This window comes from Argopecten irradians, chromosome 10 (assembly GCF_041381155.1).
Source record: "Argopecten irradians isolate NY chromosome 10, Ai_NY, whole genome shotgun sequence".
In the NCBI taxonomy this organism is placed as follows: domain Eukaryota; kingdom Metazoa; phylum Mollusca; class Bivalvia; order Pectinida; family Pectinidae; genus Argopecten; species Argopecten irradians.
The window spans coordinates 42,872,478-42,897,330 of NC_091143.1; the positions used below are offsets into that span (position 1 = coordinate 42,872,478).

At 37.0% G+C, this 24,853-nt stretch overlaps 2 protein-coding genes and 3 pseudogenes across 2 annotated transcripts; all 5 read right to left on the reverse strand.

Annotated features, from left to right (window-relative positions):
* Nucleotides 1–1,604: 1,604 nt before the first annotated feature.
* LOC138333968 (uncharacterized protein KIAA1958-like) lies at nucleotides 1,605–3,828 on the reverse strand. The gene is made up of 2 exons (XM_069282692.1): nucleotides 2,798–3,828; nucleotides 1,605–2,562 (listed from the first exon to the last, which is right to left on the reverse strand). The coding sequence occupies exons 1-2, from the start codon at nucleotides 3,486–3,488 to the stop codon at nucleotides 1,940–1,942; spliced, it is 1,314 nt and encodes a 437-aa protein (XP_069138793.1). The 5' UTR covers nucleotides 3,489–3,828; the 3' UTR covers nucleotides 1,605–1,939.
* Nucleotides 3,829–4,066: 238 nt separating this feature from the next.
* Nucleotides 4,067–7,059, reverse strand: LOC138333969 (uncharacterized protein KIAA1958-like; annotated as a pseudogene).
* An 889-nt stretch (nucleotides 7,060–7,948) lies between these two features.
* On the reverse strand, nucleotides 7,949–10,708 carry LOC138333970 (uncharacterized protein KIAA1958-like). The gene is made up of 2 exons (XM_069282694.1): nucleotides 9,600–10,708; nucleotides 7,949–9,364 (listed from the first exon to the last, which is right to left on the reverse strand). The coding sequence occupies exons 1-2, from the start codon at nucleotides 10,288–10,290 to the stop codon at nucleotides 8,742–8,744; spliced, it is 1,314 nt and encodes a 437-aa protein (XP_069138795.1). The 5' UTR covers nucleotides 10,291–10,708; the 3' UTR covers nucleotides 7,949–8,741.
* A 934-nt stretch (nucleotides 10,709–11,642) lies between these two features.
* Nucleotides 11,643–14,326, reverse strand: LOC138333971 (uncharacterized protein KIAA1958-like; annotated as a pseudogene).
* Nucleotides 14,327–14,510: 184 nt separating this feature from the next.
* Nucleotides 14,511–21,588, reverse strand: LOC138334005 (uncharacterized; annotated as a pseudogene).
* Nucleotides 21,589–24,853: the final 3,265 nt, after the last annotated feature.

Sequence of the window (24,853 nt, forward strand, 5' to 3'; positions counted from 1 at the left end):
TATAAGTTATAGGCTAACATCTGATGTGGTGATATAAGTTATAGGCTAACATCTGATGTGGTGATATAAGTTATAGGCTAACATCTGATGTGGTGATATAAGTTATAGGCTAACATCTGATGTGGTGATATAAGTTATAGGCTAACATCTGATGATGTGGTGATATAAGTTATAGGCTAACATCTGATGTGGTGATATAAGTTATAGGCTAACATCTGATGTGGTGATATAAGTTATAGGCTAACATCTGATGTGGTGATACAAGTTATAGGCTAACATTTGATGTGGTGATATAAGTTATAGGCTAACATCTGATGTGGTGATATAAGTTATAGGCTAACATCTGATGTGGTGATATAAGTTATAGGCTAACATCTGATGTGGTGATATAAGTTATAGGCTAACATCTGATGTGGTGATATAAGTTATAGGCTAACATCTGATGTGGTGATATAAGTTATAGGCTAACATCTGATGTGGTGATATAAGTTATAGGCTAACATCTGATGTGGTGATATAAGTTATAGGCTAACATCTGATGTGGTGATATAAGTTATAGGCTAACATCTGATGTGGTGATATAAGTTATAGGCTAACATCTGATGTGGTGATATAAGTTATAGGCTAACATCTGATGTGGTGATATAAGTTATAGGCTAACATCTGATGGGTGATATAAGTTATAGGCTAACATCTGATGTGGTGATATAAGTTATAGGCTAACATCTGATGTGGTGATATAAGTTATAGGCTAACATCTGATGTGGTGATATAAGTTATAGGCTAACATCTGATGTGGTGATATAAGTTATAGGCTAACATCTGATGTGGTGATATAAGTTATAGGCTAACATCTGATGTGGTGATATAAGTTATAGGCTAACATCTGATGAGGTGATATAAGTTATAGGCTAACATCTGATGTGGTGATATAAGTTATAGGCTAACATCTGATGTGGTGATATAAGTTATAGGCTAACATCTGATGTGGTGATATAAGTTATAGGCTAACATCTGATGTGGTGATATAAGTTATAGGCTAACATCTGATGTGGTGATATAAGTTATAGGCTAACATCTGATGTGGTGATATAAGTTATAGGCTAACATCTGATGTGGTGATATAAGTTATAGGCTAACATCTGATGAGGTGATATAAGTTATAGGCTAACATCTGATGTGGTGATATAAGTTATAGGCTAACATCTGATGTGGTGATATAAGTTATAGGCTAACATCTGATGTGGTGATATAAGTTATAGGCTAACATCTGATGTGGTGATATAAGTTATAGGCTAACATCTGATGTGGTGATATAAGTTATAGGCTAACATCTGATGTGGTGATATAAGTTATAGGCTAACATCTGATGTGGTGATATAAGTTATAGGCCAACATCTGATGGGTTATATTATACAGTTGTTGACTGGGGTTGAGGGCAACAGATGATTTGTTGGACCCGAAGACAAACTGTTGCCCGAGGCCGAAGGCCGAGGTCAACAGTTTGTGTGAGGGTCCAACAAATCATCTGTTGCCCGAAAACCCAGTCGATAACTGTTTTGTTATACCCCAATGACTCAAAACATTTTAAATAGAGTAATTAATTTATTATTTTAAACCACTTTAACAAATATATCAAATAACAAAACAACATAATACCACATCACGAAACAAGGAATTTTGTGTTGTTTTTTCCTATTAGATGCATCTTCTTAAAATGAATAAACCAGTCTGAATTTATTCAAATTAAATCATTGTGAGTGTTAATGTTCATTCTGTCCATGAAATACATAGTCTTTGTCAAGCTGAAGCTTTATTGTAACAATTAATGAAAAATACATGTATAGCATACATGTAACATTATAAGATACCGGTATAGATTTCAAAGTTATTAATTAACACTGACAGTATCATCACAACATTGTGAAAAAAATCACATTCAACTATTATAAATGTTGATGTTGCATCCGTGGAACGAAAAAACTGATTTTGCATGACTTTGCTGTGGAATATTTTCTATACTTCCAAGCACATCCGGATTTTCAAGCAAAGCGGCTAGTTCCTTGTCATCTATATCCAGCACATCACAACATGTAGTTTCGTGAGGTGTATGTGAGTTGGGTATAACTACATTTACTGGAGCAATCTCCTTCATTGGTGGTTGCACAGAGCTTGAAGGTTGTGGAACAACTTTCTTTGCTAAAGCATATGACATTTCTCGTTTCTTCGTGTTACTTAATTTTGATGAATAGTGCTTCAAACTTGTTTCTGACTTGTGTTTTGATATGCCGATGATGTGTCGAGATTCATATCCACATTCATCCAACATAGATATACATGTTGCCCTAATACAGTGGTTGGAATATGTAGTTCCGAGCCCAGCCTCACTACTTATGGACTGCATCATGTACCCTAGTTTATTTTTACCAAGTACCATGTTGTCGTACCAAACATGATTTTCGTCCTTAATTGACTGACGGGGTCGCTGCCAAAGCGCATCGCATAGTGGATTAAGTTTTACTGAATACTTCTCAAAACTTGCAACAGGACAATTTGGGTCTCCTGAAAAAAAAATAATGTAAAAATTAACTATTACTAACCGAATGATTCAAATACGAAATATGGATCTAACCTAGACCTTGTTGTTTAAATGTATCTTTTGGATAATCGTGGGGCGAGTGGGTTGAGACAAATTACAGTAGTAAAAGGTGACACGAGGAAATTTAGATTGCCTGTTGTAGAGCTTATCTCGGCACTTATGGACATTCGTGATTGGAATAAAAAATACATTACATACCTGGTTGCTCATACATTCTGCCCCCATCTTGATCATCATCAGCAGTATCTCCCCTGTGGTTCTTTGTCAGCCTCGACACACTACAGGTAACATAACGTCTGCCGTCAGCGTCAGACTGCACTGTGTAATCATTTCTGGTCATGTTACGTAAATTTTCTCTACCTCTGTTACAAAAGTATAACATCAACTCGAAGAATACTTTCTGTTGTAGAGTTGTGGGTGTTTCTGTGCTGAACACTCCGCTGTCATACAGAACTTTCATGTCTGCTTCACTTATGATTTCTTTGTGTTTCACTTCGCCGGCTCCCTCTTTCTTGATTTTTACCATACTGGCATGAAATACGTCATTGGCGATCTTAAATCCGACGTCGTTGATTATGTCGATGCCATGGGACTTCTCAAAGGACTTTTGCAGCCCATATCTTATAGATATCATGGTTTTTTTAGCATACATACTGCCGTCTTTTTTCCTTGCGGCGCAGTAGAACTTCCGTAGGATTTCACACAATTCGTCCACTGTAACATTGGTAAGGGACGACCCAACTGTACATCCAACCGCTTCACAGTATTCATGAAGAAGATTTTCAGCAGTTCTGATAACGTTTTTAGTGTTTTTGCTATCACGGTCGTTCAGAATCTTCTGAATTTCATCCTCTGTTGCTTCCGCAAATCGAGTGCTGCCTTCCGCCATTATGTTTGTTTACCAAACGATAAGAAGATTGACGTCGCATTGACATACCATTGACGTCACGAATTGTTGGTGTGACGTCACTCCGGTCCAACAGCACATTTTAACAGTCGATTTTAACAGTTCTTTGGACCGCTCGTCGGAACAGTTAATTTATTGGCATTTTTGTCAATAGAGTTTATATAGGAACTATTTTATAGGGGTATAACATCTGATGAGGTGATATAAGTTATAGGCTAACATCTGATGTGGTGATATAAGTTATAGGTCAACATCTGATGTGGTGATACAAGTTATAGGCTAACATCTGATGAGGTGATATAAATTATAGGCCAACATCTGATGTGGTGATGTTAATTTATATGCTAACACAGTGAGGTGATATAGTTATAGGCTAACATCTGATGGTGATATAAGTTATAGGCTAACATCTACATCTGATGTGGTGATAAAGTTATAGGCTAACATCTGATGTGGTGATATAAGTTATAGGCTAACATCTGATGTGGTGATATAAGTTATAGGCTAACATCTGATGTGGTGATATAAGTTATAGGCTAACATCTGATGTGGTGATATAAGTTATAGGCTAACATCTGATGTGGTGATATAAGTTATAGGCTAACATCTGATGTGGTGATATAAGTTATAGGCTAACATCTGATGTGGTGATATAAGTTATAGGCTAACATCTGATGAGGTGATATAAGTTATAGGCTAACATCTGATGAGGTGATATTAGTTATAGGCTTACATCTGATGTGGTGATACAAGTTATAGGCTAACATCTGATGTGGTGATATAAGTTATAGGCTAACATTTGATGTGGTGATATAAGTTATAGGCTAACATCTGATGTGGTGATATAAGTTATAGGCTAACATCTGATGAGGTGATATAAGTTATAGGCTAACATCTGATGTGGTGATATAAGTTATAGGCTAACATCTGATGTGGTGATATAAGTTATAGGCTAACATCTGATGTGGTGATATAAGTTATAGGCTAACATCTGATGTGGTGATATAAGTTATAGGCTAACATCTGATGTGGTGATATAAGTTATAGGCTAACATCTGATGTGGTGATATAAGTTATAGGCTAACATCTGATGTGGTGATATAAGTTATAGGCCAACATCTGATGTGGTGATATAAGTTATAGGCTAACATCTGATGTGGTGATATAAGTTATAGGCCAACATCTGATGAGGTTATATTATACAGTTGTTGACTGGGGTTGAGGGCAACAGATGATTTGTTGGACCCGAAGACAAACTGTTGCCCGAGGCCGAAGGCCGAGGTCAACAGTTTGTGTGAGGGTCCAACAAATCATCTGTTGCCCGAAAACCCAGTCGATAACTGTTTTGTTATACCCCAATGACTCAAAACATTTTAAAAGAGTAATTAATTTATTATTTTAAACCACTTTAACAAATATATCAAATAACAAAACAACATAATACCACATCACGAAACAAGGAATTTTGTGTTGTTTTTTCCTATTAGATGCATCTTCTTAAAATGAATAAACCAGTCTGAATTTATTCAAATTAAATCATTGTGAGTGTTAATGTTCATTCTGTCCATGAAATACATAGTCTTTGTCAAGCTGAAGCTTTATTGTAACAATTAATGAAAAATACATGTATAGCATACATGTAACATTATAAGATACCGGTATAGATTTCAAAGTTATTAATTAACACTGACAGTATCATCACAACATTGTGAAAAAAATCACATTCAACTATTATAAATGTTGATGTTGCATCCGTGGAACGAAAAAACTGATTTTGCATGACTTTGCTGTGGAATATTTTCTATACTTCCAAGCACATCCGGATTTTCAAGCAAAGCGGCTAGTTCCTTGTCATCTATATCCAGCACATCACAACATGTAGTTTCGTGAGGTGTATGTGAGTTGGGTATATCTACATTGACTGGAGCAATCTCCTTCATTGGTGGTTGCACAGAGCTTGAAGGTTGTGGAACAACTTTCTTTGCTAAAGCATATGACATTTCTCGTTTCTTCGTGTTACTTAATTTTGATGAATAGTGCTTCAAACTTGTTTCTGACTTGTGTTTTGATATGCCGATGATGTGTCGAGATTCATATCCACATTCATCCAACATAGATATACATGTTGCCCTAATACAGTGGTTGGAATATGTAGTTCCGAGCCCAGCCTCACTACTTATGGACTGCATCATGTACCCTAGTTTATTTTTACCAAGTACCATGTTGTCGTACCAAACATGATTTTCGTCCTTAATTGACTGACGGGGTCGCTGCCAAAGCGCATCGCATAGTGGATTAAGTTTTACTGAATACTTCTCAAAACTTGCAACAGGACAATTTGGGTCTCCTGAAAAAAAAAATAATGTAAAAATTAACTATTACTAACCGAATGATTCAAATACGAAATATGGATCTAACCTAGACCTTGTTGTTTAAATGTATCTTTTGGATAATCGTGGGGCGAGTGGGTTGAGACAAATTACAGTAGTAAAAGGTGACACGAGGAAATTTAGATTGCCTGTTGTAGAGCTTATCTCGGCACTTATGGACATTCGTGATTGGAATAAAAAATACATTACATACCTGGTTGCTCATACATTCTGCCCCCATCTTGATCATCATCAGCAGTATCTCCCCTGTGGTTCTTTGTCAGCCTCGACACACTACAGGTAACATAACGTCTGCCGTCAGCGTCAGACTGCACTGTGTAATCATTTCTGGTCATGTTACGTAAATTTTCTCTACCTCTGTTACAAAAGTATAACATCAACTCGAAGAATACTTTCTGTTGTAGAGTTTTGGGTGTTTCTGTGCTGAACACTCCGCTGTCATACAGAACTTTCATGTCTGCTTCACTTATGATTTCTTTGTGTTTCACTTCGCCGGCTCCCTCTTTCTTGATTTTTACCATACTGGCATGAAATACGTCATTGGCGATCTTAAATCCGACGTCGTTGATTATGTCGATGCCATGGGACTTCTCAAAGGACTTTTGCAGCCCATATCTTATAGATATCATGGTTTTTTTTGCATACATACTGCCGTCTTTTTTCCTTGCGGCGCAGTAGAACTTCCGTAGGATTTCACACAATTCGTCCACTGTAACATTGGTAAGGGACGACCCAACTGTACATCCAACAGCTTCACAGTATTCATGAAGAAGATTTTCAGCAGTTCTGATAACGTTTTTTAGTGTTTTTGCTATCACGGTCGTTCAGAATCTTCTGAATTTCATCCTCTGTTGCTTCCGCAAATCGAGTGCTGCCTTCCGCCATTATGTTTGTTTACCAAACGATAAGAAGATTGACGTCGCATTGACATACCATTGACGTCACGAATTGTTGGTGTGACGTCACTCCGGTCCAACAGCACATTTTAACAGTCGATTTTAACAGTTCTTTGGACCGCTCGTCGGAACAGTTAATTTATTGGCATTTTTGTCAATAGAGTTTATATAGGAACTATTTTATAGGGGTATAACATCTGATGAGGTGATATAAGTTATAGGCTAACATCTGATGTGGTGATATAAGTTATAGGTCAACATCTGATGTGGTGATAAAGTTATAGGCTAACATCTGATGAGTGATATAAATTATAGGCAACATCTGATGTGGTGATAAGTTATAGCTAACATCTGATGGGTGATATAAGTTATAGGCTAACATCTGATGGGTGATATAAGTATAGGCTAACATCTGATGTGGTGATACAAGTTATAGGCTAACATCTGATGTGGTGATATAAGTTATAGGCTAACATCTGATGTGGTGATAAAGTTATAGGCTAACATCTGATGTGGTGATATAAGTTATAGGCTAACATCTGATGTGGTGATATAAGTTTATAGGCTAACATCTGATGTGGTGATATAAGTTATAGGCTAACATCTGATGTGGTGATATAAGTTATAGGCTAACATCTGATGTGGTGATATAAGTTATAGGCTAACATCTGATGTGGTGATATAAGTTATAGGCTAACATCTGATGTGGTGATATAAGTTATAGGCTAACATCTGATGTGGTGATATAAGTTATAGGCTAACATCTGATGTGGTGATATAAGTTAGTTATAGGCTAACATCTGATGTGGTGATATAAGTTATAGGCTAACATCTGATGTGGTGATATAAGTTATAGGCTAACATCTGATGTGGTGATATAAGTTATAGGCTAACATCTGATGAGGTGATATAAGTTATAGGCTAACATCTGATGAGGTGATATAAGTTATAGGCTAACATCTGATGTGGTGATATAAGTTATAGGCTAACATCTGATGTGGTGATATAAGTTATAGGCTAACATCTGATGAGGTGATATAAGTTATGCTAACATCTGATGTGGTGATATAAGTTATAGGCTAACATCTGATGAGGTGATATAAGTTATAGGCTAACATCTGATGTGGTGATATAAGTTATAGGCTAACATATCTGATGTGGTGATATAAGTTATAGGCTAACATCTGATGTGGTGATATAAGTTATAGGCTAACATCTGATGAGGTGATATAAGTTATAGGCTAACATCTGATGTGGTGATATAAGTTATAGGCTAACATTTGATGTGGTGATACAAGTTATAGGCTAACATCTGATGTGGTGATATAAGTTATAGGCTAACATCTGATGAGGTGATATAAGTTATAGGCCAACATCTGATGTGGTGATATAAGTTATAGGCTAACATCTGATGAGGTTATATTATACAGTTGTTGACTGGGGTTGAGGGCAACAGATGATTTGTTGGACCCGAAGACAAACTGTTGCCCGAGGCCGAAGGCCGAGGTCAACAGTTTGTGTGAGGGTCCAACAAATCATCTGTTGCCCGAAAACCCAGTCGATAACTGTTTTGTTATACCCCAATGACTCAAAATATTTCTAAAGAGTAATTAATTAATTATTTTAAACCACTTTAACAAATATATCAAATAACAAAACAACATAATACCACATCACGAAACAAGGAATTTTGTGTTGTTTTTTCCTATTAGATGCATCTTCTTAAAATGAATAAACCAGTCTGAATTTATTCAAATTAAATCATTGTGAGTGTTAATGTTCATTCTGTCCATGAAATACATAGTCTTTGTCAAGCTGAAGCTTTATTGTAACAATTAATGAAAAATACATGTATAGCATACATGTAACATTATAAGATACCGGTATAGATTTCAAAGTTATTAATTAACACTGACAGTATCATCACAACATTGTGAAAAAAATCACATTCAACTATTATAAATGTTGATGTTGCATCCGTGGAACGAAAAAACTGATTTTGCATGACTTTGCTGTGGAATATTTTCTATACTTCCAAGCACATCCGGATTTTCAAGCAAAGCGGCTAGTTCCTTGTCATCTATATCCAGCACATCACAACATGTAGTTTCGTGAGGTGTATGTGAGTTGGGTATAACTACATTTACTGGAGCAATCTCCTTCATTGGTGGTTGCACAGAGCTTGAAGGTTGTGGAACAACTTTCTTTGCTAAAGCATATGACATTTCTCGTTTCTTCGTGTTACTTAATTTTGATGAATAGTGCTTCAAACTTGTTTCTGACTTGTGTTTTGATATGCCGATGATGTGTCGAGATTCATATCCACATTCATCCAACATAGATATACATGTTGCCCTAATACAGTGGTTGGAATATGTAGTTCCGAGCCCAGCCTCACTACTTATGGACTGCATCATGTACCCTAGTTTATTTTTACCAAGTACCATGTTGTCGTACCAAACATGATTTTCGTCCTTAATTGACTGACGGGGTCGCTGCCAAAGCGCATCGCATAGTGGATTAAGTTTTACTGAATACTTCTCAAAACTTGCAACAGGACAATTTGGGTCTCCTGAAAAAAAAATAATGTAAAAATTAACTATTACTAACCGAATGATTCAAATACGAAATATGGATCTAACCTAGACCTTGTTGTTTAAATGTATCTTTTGGATAATCGTGGGGGAGTGGGTTGAGACAAATTACAGTAGTAAAAGGTGACACGAGGAAATTTAGATTGCCAGTTGTAGAGCTTATCTCGGCACTTATGGACATTCGTGATTGGAATAAAAAAATACATTACATACCTGGTTGCTCATACATTCTGCCCCCATCTTGATCATCATCAGCAGTATCTCCCCTGTGGTTCTTTGTCAGCCTCGACACACTACAGGTAACATAACGTCTGCCGTCAGTGTCAGACTGCACTGTGTAATCATTTCTGGTCATGTTACGTAAATTTTCTCTACCTCTGTTACAAAAGTATAACATCAACTCGAAGAATACTTTCTGTTGTAGAGTTTTGGGTGTTTCTGTGCTGAACACTCCGCTGTCATACAGAACTTTCATGTCTGCTTCACTTATGATTTCTTTGTGTTTGACTTCGCCGGCTCCCTCTTTCTTGATTTTTACCATACTGGCATGAAATACGTCATTGGCGATCTTAAATCCGACGTCGTTGATTATGTCGATGCCATGGGACTTCTCAAAGGACTTTTGCAGCCCATATCTTATAGATATCATGGTTTTTTTAGCATACATACTGCCGTCTTTTTTCCTTGCGGCGCAGTAGAACTTCCGTAGGATTTCACACAATTCGTCCACTGTAACATTGGTAAGGGACGACCCAACTGTACATCCAACAGCTTCACAGTATTCATGAAGAAGATTTTCAGCAGTTCTGATAACGTTTTTAGTGTTTTTGCTATCACGGTCGTTCAGAATCTTCTGAATTTCATCCTCTGTTGCTTCCGCAAATCGAGTGCTGCCTTCCGCCATTATGTTTGTTTACCAAACGATAAGAAGATTGACGTCGCATTGACATACCATTGACGTCACGAATTGTTGGTGTGACGTCACTCCGGTCCAACAGCACATTTTAACAGTCGATTTTAACAGTTCTTTGGACCGCTCGTCGGAACAGTTAATTTATTGGCATTTTTGTCAATAGAGTTTATATAGGAACTATTTTATAGGGGTATAACATCTGATGAGGTGATATAAGTTATAGGCTAACATCTGATGTGGTGATATAAGTTATAGGCTAACATCTGATGTGGTGATATAGGTTATAGGCTAACATCTGATGAGGTGATATAAGTTATAGGCTAACATCTGATGTGGTGATATAAGTTATAGGCTAACATCTGATGTGGTGATATAAGTTATAGGCTAACATCTGATGTGGTGATATAAGTTATAGGCTAACATCTGATGTGGTGATATAAGTTATAGGCTAACATCTGATGTGGTGATATAAGTTATAGGCTAACATCTGATGTGGTGATATAAGTTATAGGCTAACATCTGATGTGGTGATATAAGTTATAGGCTAACATCTGATGTGGTGATATAAGTTATAGGCTAACATCTGATGTGGTGATATAAGTTATAGGCTAACATCTGATGTGGTGATATAAGTTATAGGCCAACATCTGATGTGGTGATACAAGTTATCGGCTAACATCTGATGTGGTGATACAAGTTATAGGCTAACATCTGATGTGGTGATATAAGTTATAGGCTAACATCTGATGTGGTGATATATGTTATAGGCTAACATCTGATGTGGTGATATAAGTTATAGGCTAACATCTGATGTTGATATAAGTTATAGGCTAACATCTGATGTGGTGTAAGTATAATAGGCTAACATTGATGTGATAGTATAGGCTAACATCTGATGGGTGATATAAGTTATAGGCTAAATGGGGTATATAGTTATGGCTAACATCTGATGTGGTGATATAGTATAGGCTAACATGTGGTGATGATGTGGTGATATAAGTTATAGGCTAACATCTGATGTGGTGATATAAGTTATAGGCTAACATCTGATGTGGTGATATAAGTTATAGGCTAACATCTGATGTGGTGATATAAGTTATAGGCTAACATCTGATGTGGTGATATAAGTTATAGGCTAACATCTGATGTGGTGATATAAGTTATAGGCTAACATCTGATGTGGTGATATAAGTTATAGGCTAACATCTGATGTGGTGATATAAGTTATAGGCTAACATCTGATGTGGTGATATAAGTTATAGGCCAACATCTGATGTGGTGATATAAGTTATAGGCTAACATCTGATGTGGTGATATAAGTTATATAGGCTAACATCTGATGAGGTTATATTATACAGTTGTTGACTGGGGTTGAGGGCAACAGATGATTTGTTGGACCCGAAGACAAACTGTTGCCCGAGGCCGAAGGCCGAGGTCAACAGTTTGTGTGAGGGTCCAACAAATCATCTGTTGCCCGAAAACCCAGTCGATAACTGTTTTGTTATACCCCAATGACTCAAAACATTTTAAAAGAGTAATTAATTTATTATTTTAAACCACTTTAACAAATATATCAAATAACAAAACAACATAATACCACATCACGAAACAAGGAATTTTGTGTTGTTTTTTCCTATTAGATGCATCTTCTTAAAATGAATAAACCAGTCTGAATTTATTCAAATTAAATCATTGTGAGTGTTAATGTTCATTCTGTCCATGAAATACATAGTCTTTGTCAAGCTGAAGCTTTATTGTAACAATTAATGAAAAATACATGTATAGCATACATGTAACATTATAAGATACCGGTATAGATTTCAAAGTTATTAATTAACACTGACAGTATCATCACAACATTGTGAAAAAAATCACATTCAACTATTATAAATGTTGATGTTGCATCCGTGGAACGAAAAAACTGATTTTGCATGACTTTGCTGTGGAATATTTTCTATACTTCCAAGCACATCCGGATTTTCAAGCAAAGCGGCTAGTTCCTTGTCTCATCTATATCCAGCACATCACAACATGTAGTTTCGTGAGGTGTATGTGAGTTGGGTATAACTACATTTACTGGAGCAATCTCCTTCATTGGTGGTTGCACAGAGCTTGAAGGTTGTGGAACAACTTTCTTTGCTAAAGCATATGACATTTCTCGTTTCTTCGTGTTACTTAATTTTGATGAATAGTGCTTCAAACTTGTTTCTGACTTGTGTTTTGATATGCCGATGATGTGTCGAGATTCATATCCACATTCATCCAACATAGATATACATGTTGCCCTAATACAGTGGTTGGAATATGTAGTTCCGAGCCCAGCCTCACTACTTATGGACTGCATCATGTACCCTAGTTTATTTTTACCAAGTACCATGTTGTCGTACCAAACATGATTTTCGTCCTTAATTGACTGACGGGGTCGCTGCCAAAGCGCATCGCATAGTGGATTAAGTTTTACTGAATACTTCTCAAAACTTGCAACAGGACAATTTGGGTCTCCTGAAAAAAAAAATAATGTAAAAATTAACTATTACTAACCGAATGATTCAAATACGAAATATGGATCTAACCTAGACCTTGTTGTTTAAATGTATCTTTTGGATAATCGTGGGGCGAGTGGGTTGAGACAAATTACAGTAGTAAAAGGTGACACGAGGAAATTTAGATTGCCTGTTGTAGAGCTTATCTCGGCACTTATGGACATTCGTGATTGGAATAAAAAATACATTACATACCTGGTTGCTCATACATTCTGCCCCCATCTTGATCATCATCAGCAGTATCTCCCCTGTGGTTCTTTGTCAGCCTCGACACACTACAGGTAACATAACGTCTGCCGTCAGCGTCAGACTGCACTGTGTAATCATTTCTGGTCATGTTACGTAAATTTTCTCTACCTCTGTTACAAAAGTATAACATCAACTCGAAGAATACTTTCTGTTGTAGAGTTTTGGGTGTTTCTGTGCTGAACACTCCGCTGTCATACAGAACTTTCATGTCTGCTTCACTTATGATTTCTTTGTGTTTCACTTCGCCGGCTCCCTCTTTCTTGATTTTTACCATACTGGCATGAAATACGTCATTGGCGATCTTAAATCCGACGTCGTTGATTATGTCGATGCCATGGGACTTCTCAAAGGACTTTTGCAGCCCATATCTTATAGATATCATGGTTTTTTTTAGCATACATACTGCCGTCTTTTTTCCTTGCGGCGCAGTAGAACTTCCGTAGGATTTCACACAATTCGTCCACTGTAACATTGGTAAGGGACGACCCAACTGTACATCCAACAGCTTCACAGTATTCATGAAGAAGATTTTCAGCAGTTCTGATAACGTTTTTAGTGTTTTTGCTATCACGGTCGTTCAGAATCTTCTGAATTTCATCCTCTGTTGCTTCCGCAAATCGAGTGCTGCCTTCCGCCATTATGTTTGTTTACCAAACGATAAGAAGATTGACGTCGCATTGACATACCATTGACGTCACGAATTGTTGGTGTGACGTCACTCCGGTCCAACAGCACATTTTAACAGTCGATTTTAACAGTTCTTTGGACCGCTCGTCGGAACAGTTAATTTATTGGCATTTTTGTCAATAGAGTTTATATAGGAACTATTTTATAGGGGTATAACATCTGATGAGGTGATATAAGTTATAGGCTAACATCTGATGTGGTGATATAAGTTATAGGTCAACATCTGATGTGGTGATACAAGTTATAGGCTAACATCTGATGAGGTGATATAAATTATAGGCCAACATCTGATGTGGTGATGTAATTTATATGCTAACATCTGATGAGGTGATATAAGTTATAGGCTAACATCTGATGTGGTGATATAAGTTATAGGCTAACATCTGATGTGGTGATATAAGTTATAGGCTAACATCTGATGTGGTGATATAAGTTATAGGCTAACATCTGATGTGGTGATATAAGTTATAGGCTAACATCTGATGTGGTGATACAAGTTATAGGCTAACATCTGATGTGGTGATATAAGTTATAGGCTAACATCTGATGTGGTGATGTGGTGATATAAGTTATAGGCTAACATCTGATGTGGTGATATAAGTTATAGGCTAACATCTGATGTGGTGATATAAGTTATAGGCTAACATCTGATGTGGTGATATAAGTTATAGGCTAACATCTGATGTGGTGATATAAGTTATAGGCTAACATCTGATGTGGTGATATAAGTTATAGGCTAACATCTGATGTGGTGATATAAGTTATAGGCTAACATCTGATGTGGTGATATAAGTTATAGGCTAACATCTGATGTGGTGATATAAGTTATAGGCTAACATCTGATGAGGTGATATAAGTTATAGGCTAACATCTGATGTGGTGATATAAGTTATAGGCTAACATCTGATGTGGTGATATAAGTTATAGGCTAACATCTGATGTGGTGATATAAGTTATAGGCTAACATCTGATGTGGTGATATAAGTTATAGGCTAACATCTGATGTGGTGATATAAGTTATAGGCTAACATCTGATGTGGTGATATAAGTTATAGGCTAACATCTGATGTGGTGATATAAGTTATAGGCTAACATCTGATGATGTGATATAAGTTATAGGCTAACATATGATGTGGTGATATAAGTTATAGGCTAACATTTGATGTGGTGATATAAGTTATAGGCCAACATCTGATGTGGTGATATAAGTTATAGGCTAACATCTGATGTGGTGATATAAGTTATAGGCCAACATCTGATGAGGTTATATTATACAGTTGTTGACTGGGGTTGAGGGCAACAGATGATTTGTTGGACCCGAAGACAAACTGTTGCCCGAGGCCGAAGGCCGAGGTCAACAGTTTGTGTGAGGGTCCAACAAATCATCTGTTGCCCGAAAACCCAGTCGATAACTGTTTTGTTATACCCCAATGACTCAAAATATTTCTAAAGAGTAATTAATTAATTATTTTAAACCACTTTAACAAATATATCAAATAACAAAACAACATAATACCACATCACGAAACAAGGAATTTTGTGTTGTTTTTTCCTATTAGATGCATCTTCTTAAAATGAATAAACCAGTCTGAATTTATTCAAATTAAATCATTGTGAGTGTTAATGTTCATTCTGTCCATGAAATACATAGTCTTTGTCAAGCTGAAGCTTTATTGTAACAATTAATGAAAAATACATGTATAGCATACATGTAACATTATAAGATACCGGTATAGATTTCAAAGTTATTAATTAACACTGACAGTATCATCACAACATTGTGAAAAAAATCACATTCAACTATTATAAATGTTGATGTTGCATCCGTGGAACGAAAAAACTGATTTTGCATGACTTTGCTGTGGAATATTTTCTATACTTCCAAGCACATCCGGATTTTCAAGCAAAGCGGCTAGTTCCTTGTCATCTATATCCAGCACATCACAACATGTAGTTTCGTGAGGTGTATGTGAGTTGGGTATAACTACATTTACTGGAGCAATCTCCTTCATTGGTGGTTGCACAGAGCTTGAAGGTTGTGGAACAACTTTCTTTGCTAAAGCATATGACATTTCTCGTTTCTTCGTGTTACTTAATTTTGATGAATAGTGCTTCAAACTTGTTTCTGACTTGTGTTTTGATATGCCGATGATGTGTCGAGATTCATATCCACATTCATCCAACATAGATATACATGTTGCCCTAATACAGTGGTTGGAATATGTAGTTCCGAGCCCAGCCTCACTACTTATGGACTGCATCATGTACCCTAGTTTATTTTTACCAAGTACCATGTTGTCGTACCAAACATGATTTTCGTCCTTAATTGACTGACGGGGTCGCTGCCAAAGCGCATCGCATAGTGGATTAAGTTTTACTGAATACTTCTCAAAACTTGCAACAGGACAATTTGGGTCTCCTGAAAAAAAAAATAATGTAAAAATTAACTATTACTAACCGAATGATTCAAATACGAAATATGGATCTAACCTAGACCTTGTTGTTTAAATGTATCTTTTGGATAATCGTGGGGCGAGTGGGTTGAGACAAATTACAGTAGTAAAAGGTGACACGAGGAAATTTAGATTGCCAGTTGTAGAGCTTATCTCGGCACTTATGGACATTCGTGATTGGAATAAAAAAATACATTACATACCTGGTTGCTCATACATTCTGCCCCCATCTTGATCATCATCAGCAGTATCTCCCCTGTGGTTCTTTGTCAGCCTCGACACACTACAGGTAACATAACGTCTGCCGTCAGCGTCAGACTGCACTGTGTAATCATTTCTGGTCATGTTACGTAAATTTTCTCTACCTCTGTTACAAAAGTATAACATCAACTCGAAGAATACTTTCTGTTGTAGAGTTTTGGGTGTTTCTGTGCTGAACACTCCGCTGTCATACAGAACTTTCATGTCTGCTTCACTTATGATTTCTTTGTGTTTCACTTCGCCGGCTCCCTCTTTCTTGATTTTTACCATACTGGCATGAAATACGTCATTGGCGATCTTAAATCCGACGTCGTTGATTATGTCGATGCCATGGGACTTCTCAAAGGACTTTTGCAGCCCATATCTTATATAGATATCATGGTTTTTTTAGCATACATACTGCCGTCTTTTTTCCTTGCGGCGCAGTAGAACTTCCGTAGGATTTCACACAATTCGTCCACTGTAACATTGGTAAGGGACGACCCAACTGTACATCCAACAGCTTCACAGTATTCATGAAGAAGATTTTCAGCAGTTCTGATAACGTTTTTAGTGTTTTTGCTATCACGGTCGTTCAGAATCTTCTGAATTTCATCCTCTGTTGCTTCCGCAAATCGAGTGCTGCCTTCCGCCATTATGTTTGTTTACCAAACGATAAGAAGATTGACGTCGCATTGACATACCACTGACGTCACGAATTGTTGGTGTGACGTCACTCCGGTCCAACAGCACATTTTAACAGTCGATTTTAACAGTTCTTTGGACCGCTCGTCGGAACAGTTAATTTATTGGCATTTTTGTCAATAGAGTTTATATAGGAACTATTTTATAGGGGTATAACATCTGATGAGGTGATATAAGTTATAGGCTAACATCTGATGTGGTGATATAAGTTATAGGTCAACATCTGATGTGGTGATACAAGTTATAGGCTAACATCTGATGAGGTGATATAAATTATAGGCCAACATCTGATGTGGTGATGTAATTTATATGCTAACATCTGATGAGGTGATATAAGTTATAGGCTAACATCTGATGAGGTGATATAAGTTATAGGCTAACATCTGATGTGGTGATACAAGTTATAGGCTAACATCTGATGTGGTGATATAAGTTATAGGCTAACATCTGATGTGGTGATATAAGTTATAGGCTAACATCTGATGTGGTGATATAAGTTATAGGCTAACATCTGATGTGGTGATATAAGTTATAGGCTAACATCTGATGTGGTGATATAAGTTATCGGCTAACATCTGATGTGGTGATATAAGTTATAGGCTAACATCTGATGTGGTGATATATGTTATAGGCTAACATCTGATGAGGTGATATAAGTTATAGGCTAACATCTGATGAGGTGATATAAGTTATAGGCTAACATCTGATGTGGTGATACAAGTTATAGGCTAACATCTGATGTGGTGATATAAGTTATAGGCTAACATCTGATGTGGTGATATAAGTTATAGGCTAACATCTGATGAGGTGATATAAGTTATAGGCTAACATCTGATGTGGTGATATAAGTTATAGGCTAACATCTGATGAGGTGATATAAGTTATAGGCTAACATCTGATGTGGTGATATAAGTTATAGGCTAACATCTGATGTGGTGATATAAGTTATAGGCTAACATCTGATGTGGTGATATAAGTTATAGGCTAACATCTGATGTGGTGATATAAGTTATAGGCTAACATCTGATGATGTGATATAAGTTATAGGCTAACATATGATGTGGTTATAGGCTAACATCGTGATGAGGTGATATAAGTTATAGGCTAACATTTGATGTGGTGATATAAGTTATAGGCCAACATCTGATGTGGTGATATAAGTTATAGGCTAACATCTGATGTGGTGATATAAGTTATAGGCTAACATCTGATGAGGTGATATAAGTTCTGATGAGTTATATTATACAGTTGTTGACTGGGGTTGAGGGCAACAGATGATTTGTTGGACCCGAAGACAAACTGTTGCCCGAGGCCGAAGGCCGAGGTCAACAGTTTGTGTGAGGGTCCAACAAATCATCTGTTGCCCGAAAACCCAGTCGATAACTGTTTTGTTATACCCCAATGACTCAAAATATTTCTAAAGAGTAATTAATTAATTATTTTAAACCACTTTAACAAATATATCAAATAACAAAACAACATAATACCACATCACGAAACAAGGAATTTTGTGTTGTTTTTTCCTATTAGATGCATCTTCTTAAAATGAATAAACCAGTCTGAATTTATTCAAATTAAATCATTGTGAGTGTTAATGTTCATTCTGTCCATGAAATACATAGTCTTTGTCAAGCTGAAGCTTTATTGTAACAATTAATGAAAAATACATGTATAGCATACATGTAACATTATAAGATACCGGTATAGATTTCAAAGTTATTAATTAACACTGACAGTATCATCACAACATTGTGAAAAAAATCACATTCAACTATTATAAATGTTGATGTTGCATCCGTGGAACGAAAAAACTGATTTTGCATGACTTTGCTGTGGAATATTTTCTATACTTCCAAGCACATCCGGATTTTCAAGCAAAGCGGCTAGTTCCTTGTCTCATCTATATCCAGCACATCACAACATGTAGTTTCGTGAGGTGTATGTGAGTTGGGTATAACTACATTTACTGGAGCAATCTCCTTCATTGGTGGTTGCACAGAGCTTGAAGGTTGTGGAACAACTTTCTTTGCTAAAGCATATGACATTTCTCGTTTCTTCGTGTTACTTAATTTTGATGAATAGTGCTTCAAACTTGTTTCTGACTTGTGTTTTGATATGCCGATGATGTGTATCCACATTCATCCAACATAGATATACATGTTGCCCTAATACAGTGGTTGGAATATGTAGTTCCGAGCCCAGCCTCACTACTTATGGACTGCATCATGTACCCTAGTTTATTTTTACCAAGTACCATGTTGTCGTACCAAACATGATTTTCGTCCTTAATTGACTGACGGGGTCGCTGCCAAAGCGCATCGCATAGTGGATTAAGTTTTACTGAATACTTCTCAAAACTTGCAACAGGACAATTTGGGTCTCCTGAAAAAAAAATAATGTAAAAATTAACTATTACTAACCGAATGATTCAAATACGAAATATGGATCTAACCTAGACCTTGTTGTTTAAATGTATCTTTTGGATAATCGTGGGGCGAGTGGGTTGAGACAAATTACAGTAGTAAAAGGTGACACGAGGAAATTTAGATTGCCAGTTGTAGAGCTTATCTCGGCACTTATGGACATTCGTGATTGGAATAAAAAAATACATTACATACCTGGTTGCTCATACATTCTGCCCCCATCTTGATCATCATCAGCAGTATCTCCCCTGTGGTTCTTTGTCAGCCTCGACACACTACAGGTAACATAAGTCTGCCGTCAGCGTCAGACTGCACTGTGTAATCATTTCTGGTCATGTTACGTAAATTTTCTCTACCTCTGTTACAAAAGTATATAACATCAACTCGAAGAATACTTTCTGTTGTAGAGTTTTGGGTGTTTCTGTGCTGAACACTCCGCTGTCATACAGAACTTTCATGTCTGCTTCACTTATGATTTCTTTGTGTTTCACTTCGCCGGCTCCCTCTTTCTTGATTTTTACCATACTGGCATGAAATACGTCATTGGCGATCTTAAATCCGACGTCGTTGATTATGTCGATGCCATGGGACTTCTCAAAGGACTTTTGCAGCCCATATCTTATAGATATCATGGTTTTTTTAGCATACATACTGCCGTCTTTTTTCCTTGCGGCGCAGTAGAACTTCCGTAGGATTTCACACAATTCGTCCACTGTAACATTGGTAAGGGACGACCCAACTGTACATCCAACCGCTTCACAGTATTCATGAAGAAGATTTTCAGCAGTTCTGATAACGTTTTTAGTGTTTTTGCTATCACGGTCGTTCAGAATCTTCTGAATTTCATCCTCTGTTGCTTCCGCAAATCGAGTGCTGCCTTCCGCCATTATGTTTGTTTACCAAACGATAAGAAGATTGACGTCGCATTGACATACCATTGACGTCACGAATTGTTGGTGTGACGTCACTCCGGTCCAACAGCACATTTTAACAGTCGATTTTAACAGTTCTTTGGACCGCTCGTCGGAACAGTTAATTTATTGGCATTTTTGTCAATAGAGTTTATATAGGAACTATTTTATAGGGGTATAACATCTGATGAGGTGATATAAGTTATAGGCTAACATCTGATGTGGTGATATAAGTTATAGGCTAACATCTGATGTGGTGATATAGGTTATAGGCTAACATCTGATGTGGTGATAAAGTTATAGGCTAACATCTGATGTGGTGATATAGGTTATAGGCTAACATCTGATGTGGTGATACAAGTTATAGGCCAACATCTGATGAGGTGATAAATTATAGGCTAACATCTGATGAGGTGATATTAATTATAGGCTAACATCTGATGAGGTGATATAGGTTATAGGCTTACATCTGATGTGGTGATACAAGTTATAGGCTAACATCTGTTGTGGTGATAGAAGTTATAGGCTAACATCTGTTGTGGTGATAGAAGTTATAGGCTAACATCTGATGTGGTGATATAGGTTATAGGCTAACATCTGATGAGGTGATATAAGTTATAGGCTAACATCTGATGTGGTGATATAAGTTATAGGCTAACATCTGATGTGGTGATATAAGTTATAGGCTAACATCTGATGTGGTGATATAAGTTATAGGCTAACATCTGATGTGGTGATATAAGTTATAGGCCAACATCTGATGAGGTGATAAATTATAGGCTAACATCTGATGTGGTGATATAAGTTATAGGCTAACATCTGATGTGGTGATATAAGTTATAGGCTAACATCTGATGTGGTGATATAAGTTATAGGCCAACATCTGATGAGGTGATATAGGTTATAGGCTAACATCTGATGTGGTGATATAAGTTATAGGCTAACATCTGATGTGGTGATATAAGTTATAGGCTAACATCTGATGTGGTGATATAAGTTATAGGCTAACATCTGATGAGGTGATATAAGTTATAGGCTAACATCTGATGTGGTGATATAAGTTATAGGCTAACATCTGATGTGGTGATATAAGTTATAGGCTAACATCTGATGTGGTGATATAAGTTATAGGCTAACATCTGTGATGGGTGATATAAGTTATAGGCTAACATCTGATGTGGTGATATAAGTTATAGGCTAACATCTGATGTGGTGATATAAGTTATAGGCTAACATCTGATGTGGTGATATAAGTTATAGGCTAACATCTGATGTGGTGATATAAGTTATAGGTAACATCTATGGGTGATAGTATAGGCTAACATCTGATGTGGTGATATAAGTTATAGGCTAACATCTGATGTGGTGATATAAGTTATAGGCTAACATCTGATGAGGTGATATAAGTTATAGGCTAACATCTGATGTGGTGATATAAGTTATAGGCCAACATCTGATGAGGTTATATTATACAGTTGTTGACTGGGGTTGAGGGCAACAGATGATTTGTTGGACCCGAAGACAAACTGTTGCCCGAGGCCGAAGGCCGAGGTCAACAGTTTGTGTGAGGGTCCAACAAATCATCTGTTGCCCGAAAACCCAGTCGATAACTGTTTTGTTATACCCCAATGACTCAAAACATTTCTAAAGAGTAATTAATTAATTATTTTAAACCACTTTAACAAATATATCAAATAACAAAACAACATAATACCACATCACGAAACAAGGAATTTTTGTGTTGTTTTTTCCTATTAGATGCATCTTCTTAAAATGAATAAACCAGTCTGAATTTATTCAAATTAAATCATTGTGAGTGTTAATGTTCATTCTGTCCATGAAATACATAGTCTTTGTCAAGCTGAAGCTTTATTGTAACAATTAATGAAAAATACATGTATAGCATACATGTAACATTATAAGATACCGGTATAGATTTCAAAGTTATTAATTAACACTGACAGTATCATCACAACATTGTGAAAAAAATCACATTCAACTATTATAAATGTTGATGTTGCATCCGTGGAACGAAAAAACTGATTTTGCATGACTTTGCTGTGGAATATTTTCTATACTTCCAAGCACATCCGGATTTTCAAGCAAAGCGGCTAGTTCCTTGTCATCTATATCCAGCACATCACAACATGTAGTTTCGTGAGGTGTATGTGAGTTGGGTATAACTACATTTACTGGAGCAATCTCCTTCATTGGTGGTTGCACAGAGCTTGAAGGTTGTGGAACAACTTTCTTTGCTAAAGCATATGACATTTCTCGTTTCTTCGTGTTACTTAATTTTGATGGAATAGTGCTTCAAACTTGTTTCTGACTTGTGTTTTGATATGCCGATGATGTGTCGAGATTCATATCCACATTCATCCAACATAGATATACATGTTGCCCTAATACAGTGGTTGGAATATGTAGTTCCGAGCCCAGCCTCACTACTTATGGACTGCATCATGTACCCTAGTTTATTTTTACCAAGTACCATGTTGTCGTACCAAACATGATTTTCTATGTCATTTGTTGAACAAACTTGGTAGCCCTTCATCCATATATGGTTGTAACCCATTCACGGATTAATATAAGGAGGAGTCAGATTTTAAAGCCAAATTTCAGCAAAGCTTCCATTTTGGACATCCGCCGTACTATCCCCATGGGTCTTAGCTCGGTCCTTTATAAAATATGATTGTCATCACCTAAAGTTCCCCCTTCTGAATCAATTAAAATCCCTATGGAACAATTTTCCTTGAGATCTGAGACTGAAACCTGAAAACAGGAAGTGGGTCAGCGGCCATCTTGGAATACCAAAATCTTTATGAAAATGTTTGCATGTTGTTCGGCATCTATTTAAACCCCTATAGACCAATTTTCATTGAGATCAGAGACCGAAATTTGAAAACAGGAAGTGGGCCAGCTAAAATTAAGAAAATTTGCCCTTTTGGGGCCCCACCCCTCAGCCCCTAGGGGTCGGACCAGACTCATTTATATGAAAAATACATCAAAATACGATTGTCCTTCCCAAATGATGTTTCACACCAAATATGGATAAAATTCATCCAAGGATAAAGGAGGAGTAGGATTAAAAAGCTTAAATTAAGAAAATTTGCCCTTTTTTTGGCCCCATCCATCAGCCCCTAGGGGTCGGACCAGGCTCAGTTGTACAAAATATGATTGTCCTTCCCCAATGATATTTTACACTAAACATGGATGAAACCCATCCAAGGATGAAAGAGGAGTAGGATTTTAAAGCTTAAATTAAGAAAATTTGCCCTTTTGGGGCCCCACCCCTCAGCCCCTAGGGGTCGGACCAGACTCATTTATATGAAAAATACATCAAAATACGATTGTCCTTCCCAAATGATGTTTCACACCAAATATGGATAAAATTCATCCAAGGATAAAGGAGGAGTAGGATTAAAAAGCTTAAATTAAGAAAATTTGCCCTTTTTTTGGCCCCATCCATCAGCCGCTAGGGGTCGGACCAGGCTCAGTTGTACAAAATATGATTGTCCTTCCCCAATGATATTTTACACTAAACATGGATGAAACCCATCCAAGGATGAAAGAGGAGTAGGATTTTAAAGCTTAAATTAAGAAAATTTGCCCTTTTGGGGCCCCACCCCTCAGCCCCTAGGGGTCAGACCAGGCTCATTTAAATAATGTATGATTGTCCTTCCCCAATGATGTTTCACACCAAATATGGATGAAATCCATCCAAGGATGAAGGAGGAGTAGGATCTAGCTTAAATTAAGAAAATTTGTCTTTTTGGGCCCCATCCCTCAGCCCCTAGGGGTCGGACCAGGCTCATTGATATAAAATATGATTGTCCTTCCCCAATGATATTTTACACCAAATATAGATGAAATCCATTCAAGGATGAAGGAGGAGTAGGATTTTAAAGCTAAAATTAAGAAAATTTGCCCTTTTGGGGCCCCACCCCTCAGTCCCTAGGCGTTGGACCAGGCTCATTTAAATAATACATGATTGTCCTTCCCCAATGATATTTCACACCAAATATGGATGAAATCCATCCATGGATGAAAGAGGAGTAGGATTTTAAAGCTTAAATTATGAAAATTTGACCTTTTGGGGCCACACCCCTCAGCCCCTAGGGGTCGAACTAGGCTTATTTATATAAAATATGATTGTCCTTCCCAAATGATTGTTTCACACCAAATATGGATGTAATCCGCTCAAGGGTTAAGGAGGAGTAGGCTTTTGTATAAATAGTCTTACGCACGACGCACCGCGGACGGTGCACGGCGCATGACCTTCGGTCAGATGACCTAAAAATAGTTATTTACAGTTGAAAATACTGTCAATAATTAGGTGAATT

Bases quoted from the DNA above. Each gene is read 5' to 3' on its own strand.
- LOC138333968 (XM_069282692.1), bottom strand. From the start codon at position 3,488: ATGGCGGAAGGCAGCACTCGATTTGCGGAAGCAACAGAGGATGAAATT. The intron at 2,563-2,797 runs GTATGTAATGTA...TTTTTTTTTCAG, and splicing joins CAGAATGTATGAGCAACCAG to GAGACCCAAATTGTCCTGTT.
- LOC138333970 (XM_069282694.1), bottom strand. From the start codon at position 10,290: ATGGCGGAAGGCAGCACTCGATTTGCGGAAGCAACAGAGGATGAAATT. The intron at 9,365-9,599 runs GTATGTAATGTA...TTTTTTTTTCAG, and splicing joins CAGAATGTATGAGCAACCAG to GAGACCCAAATTGTCCTGTT.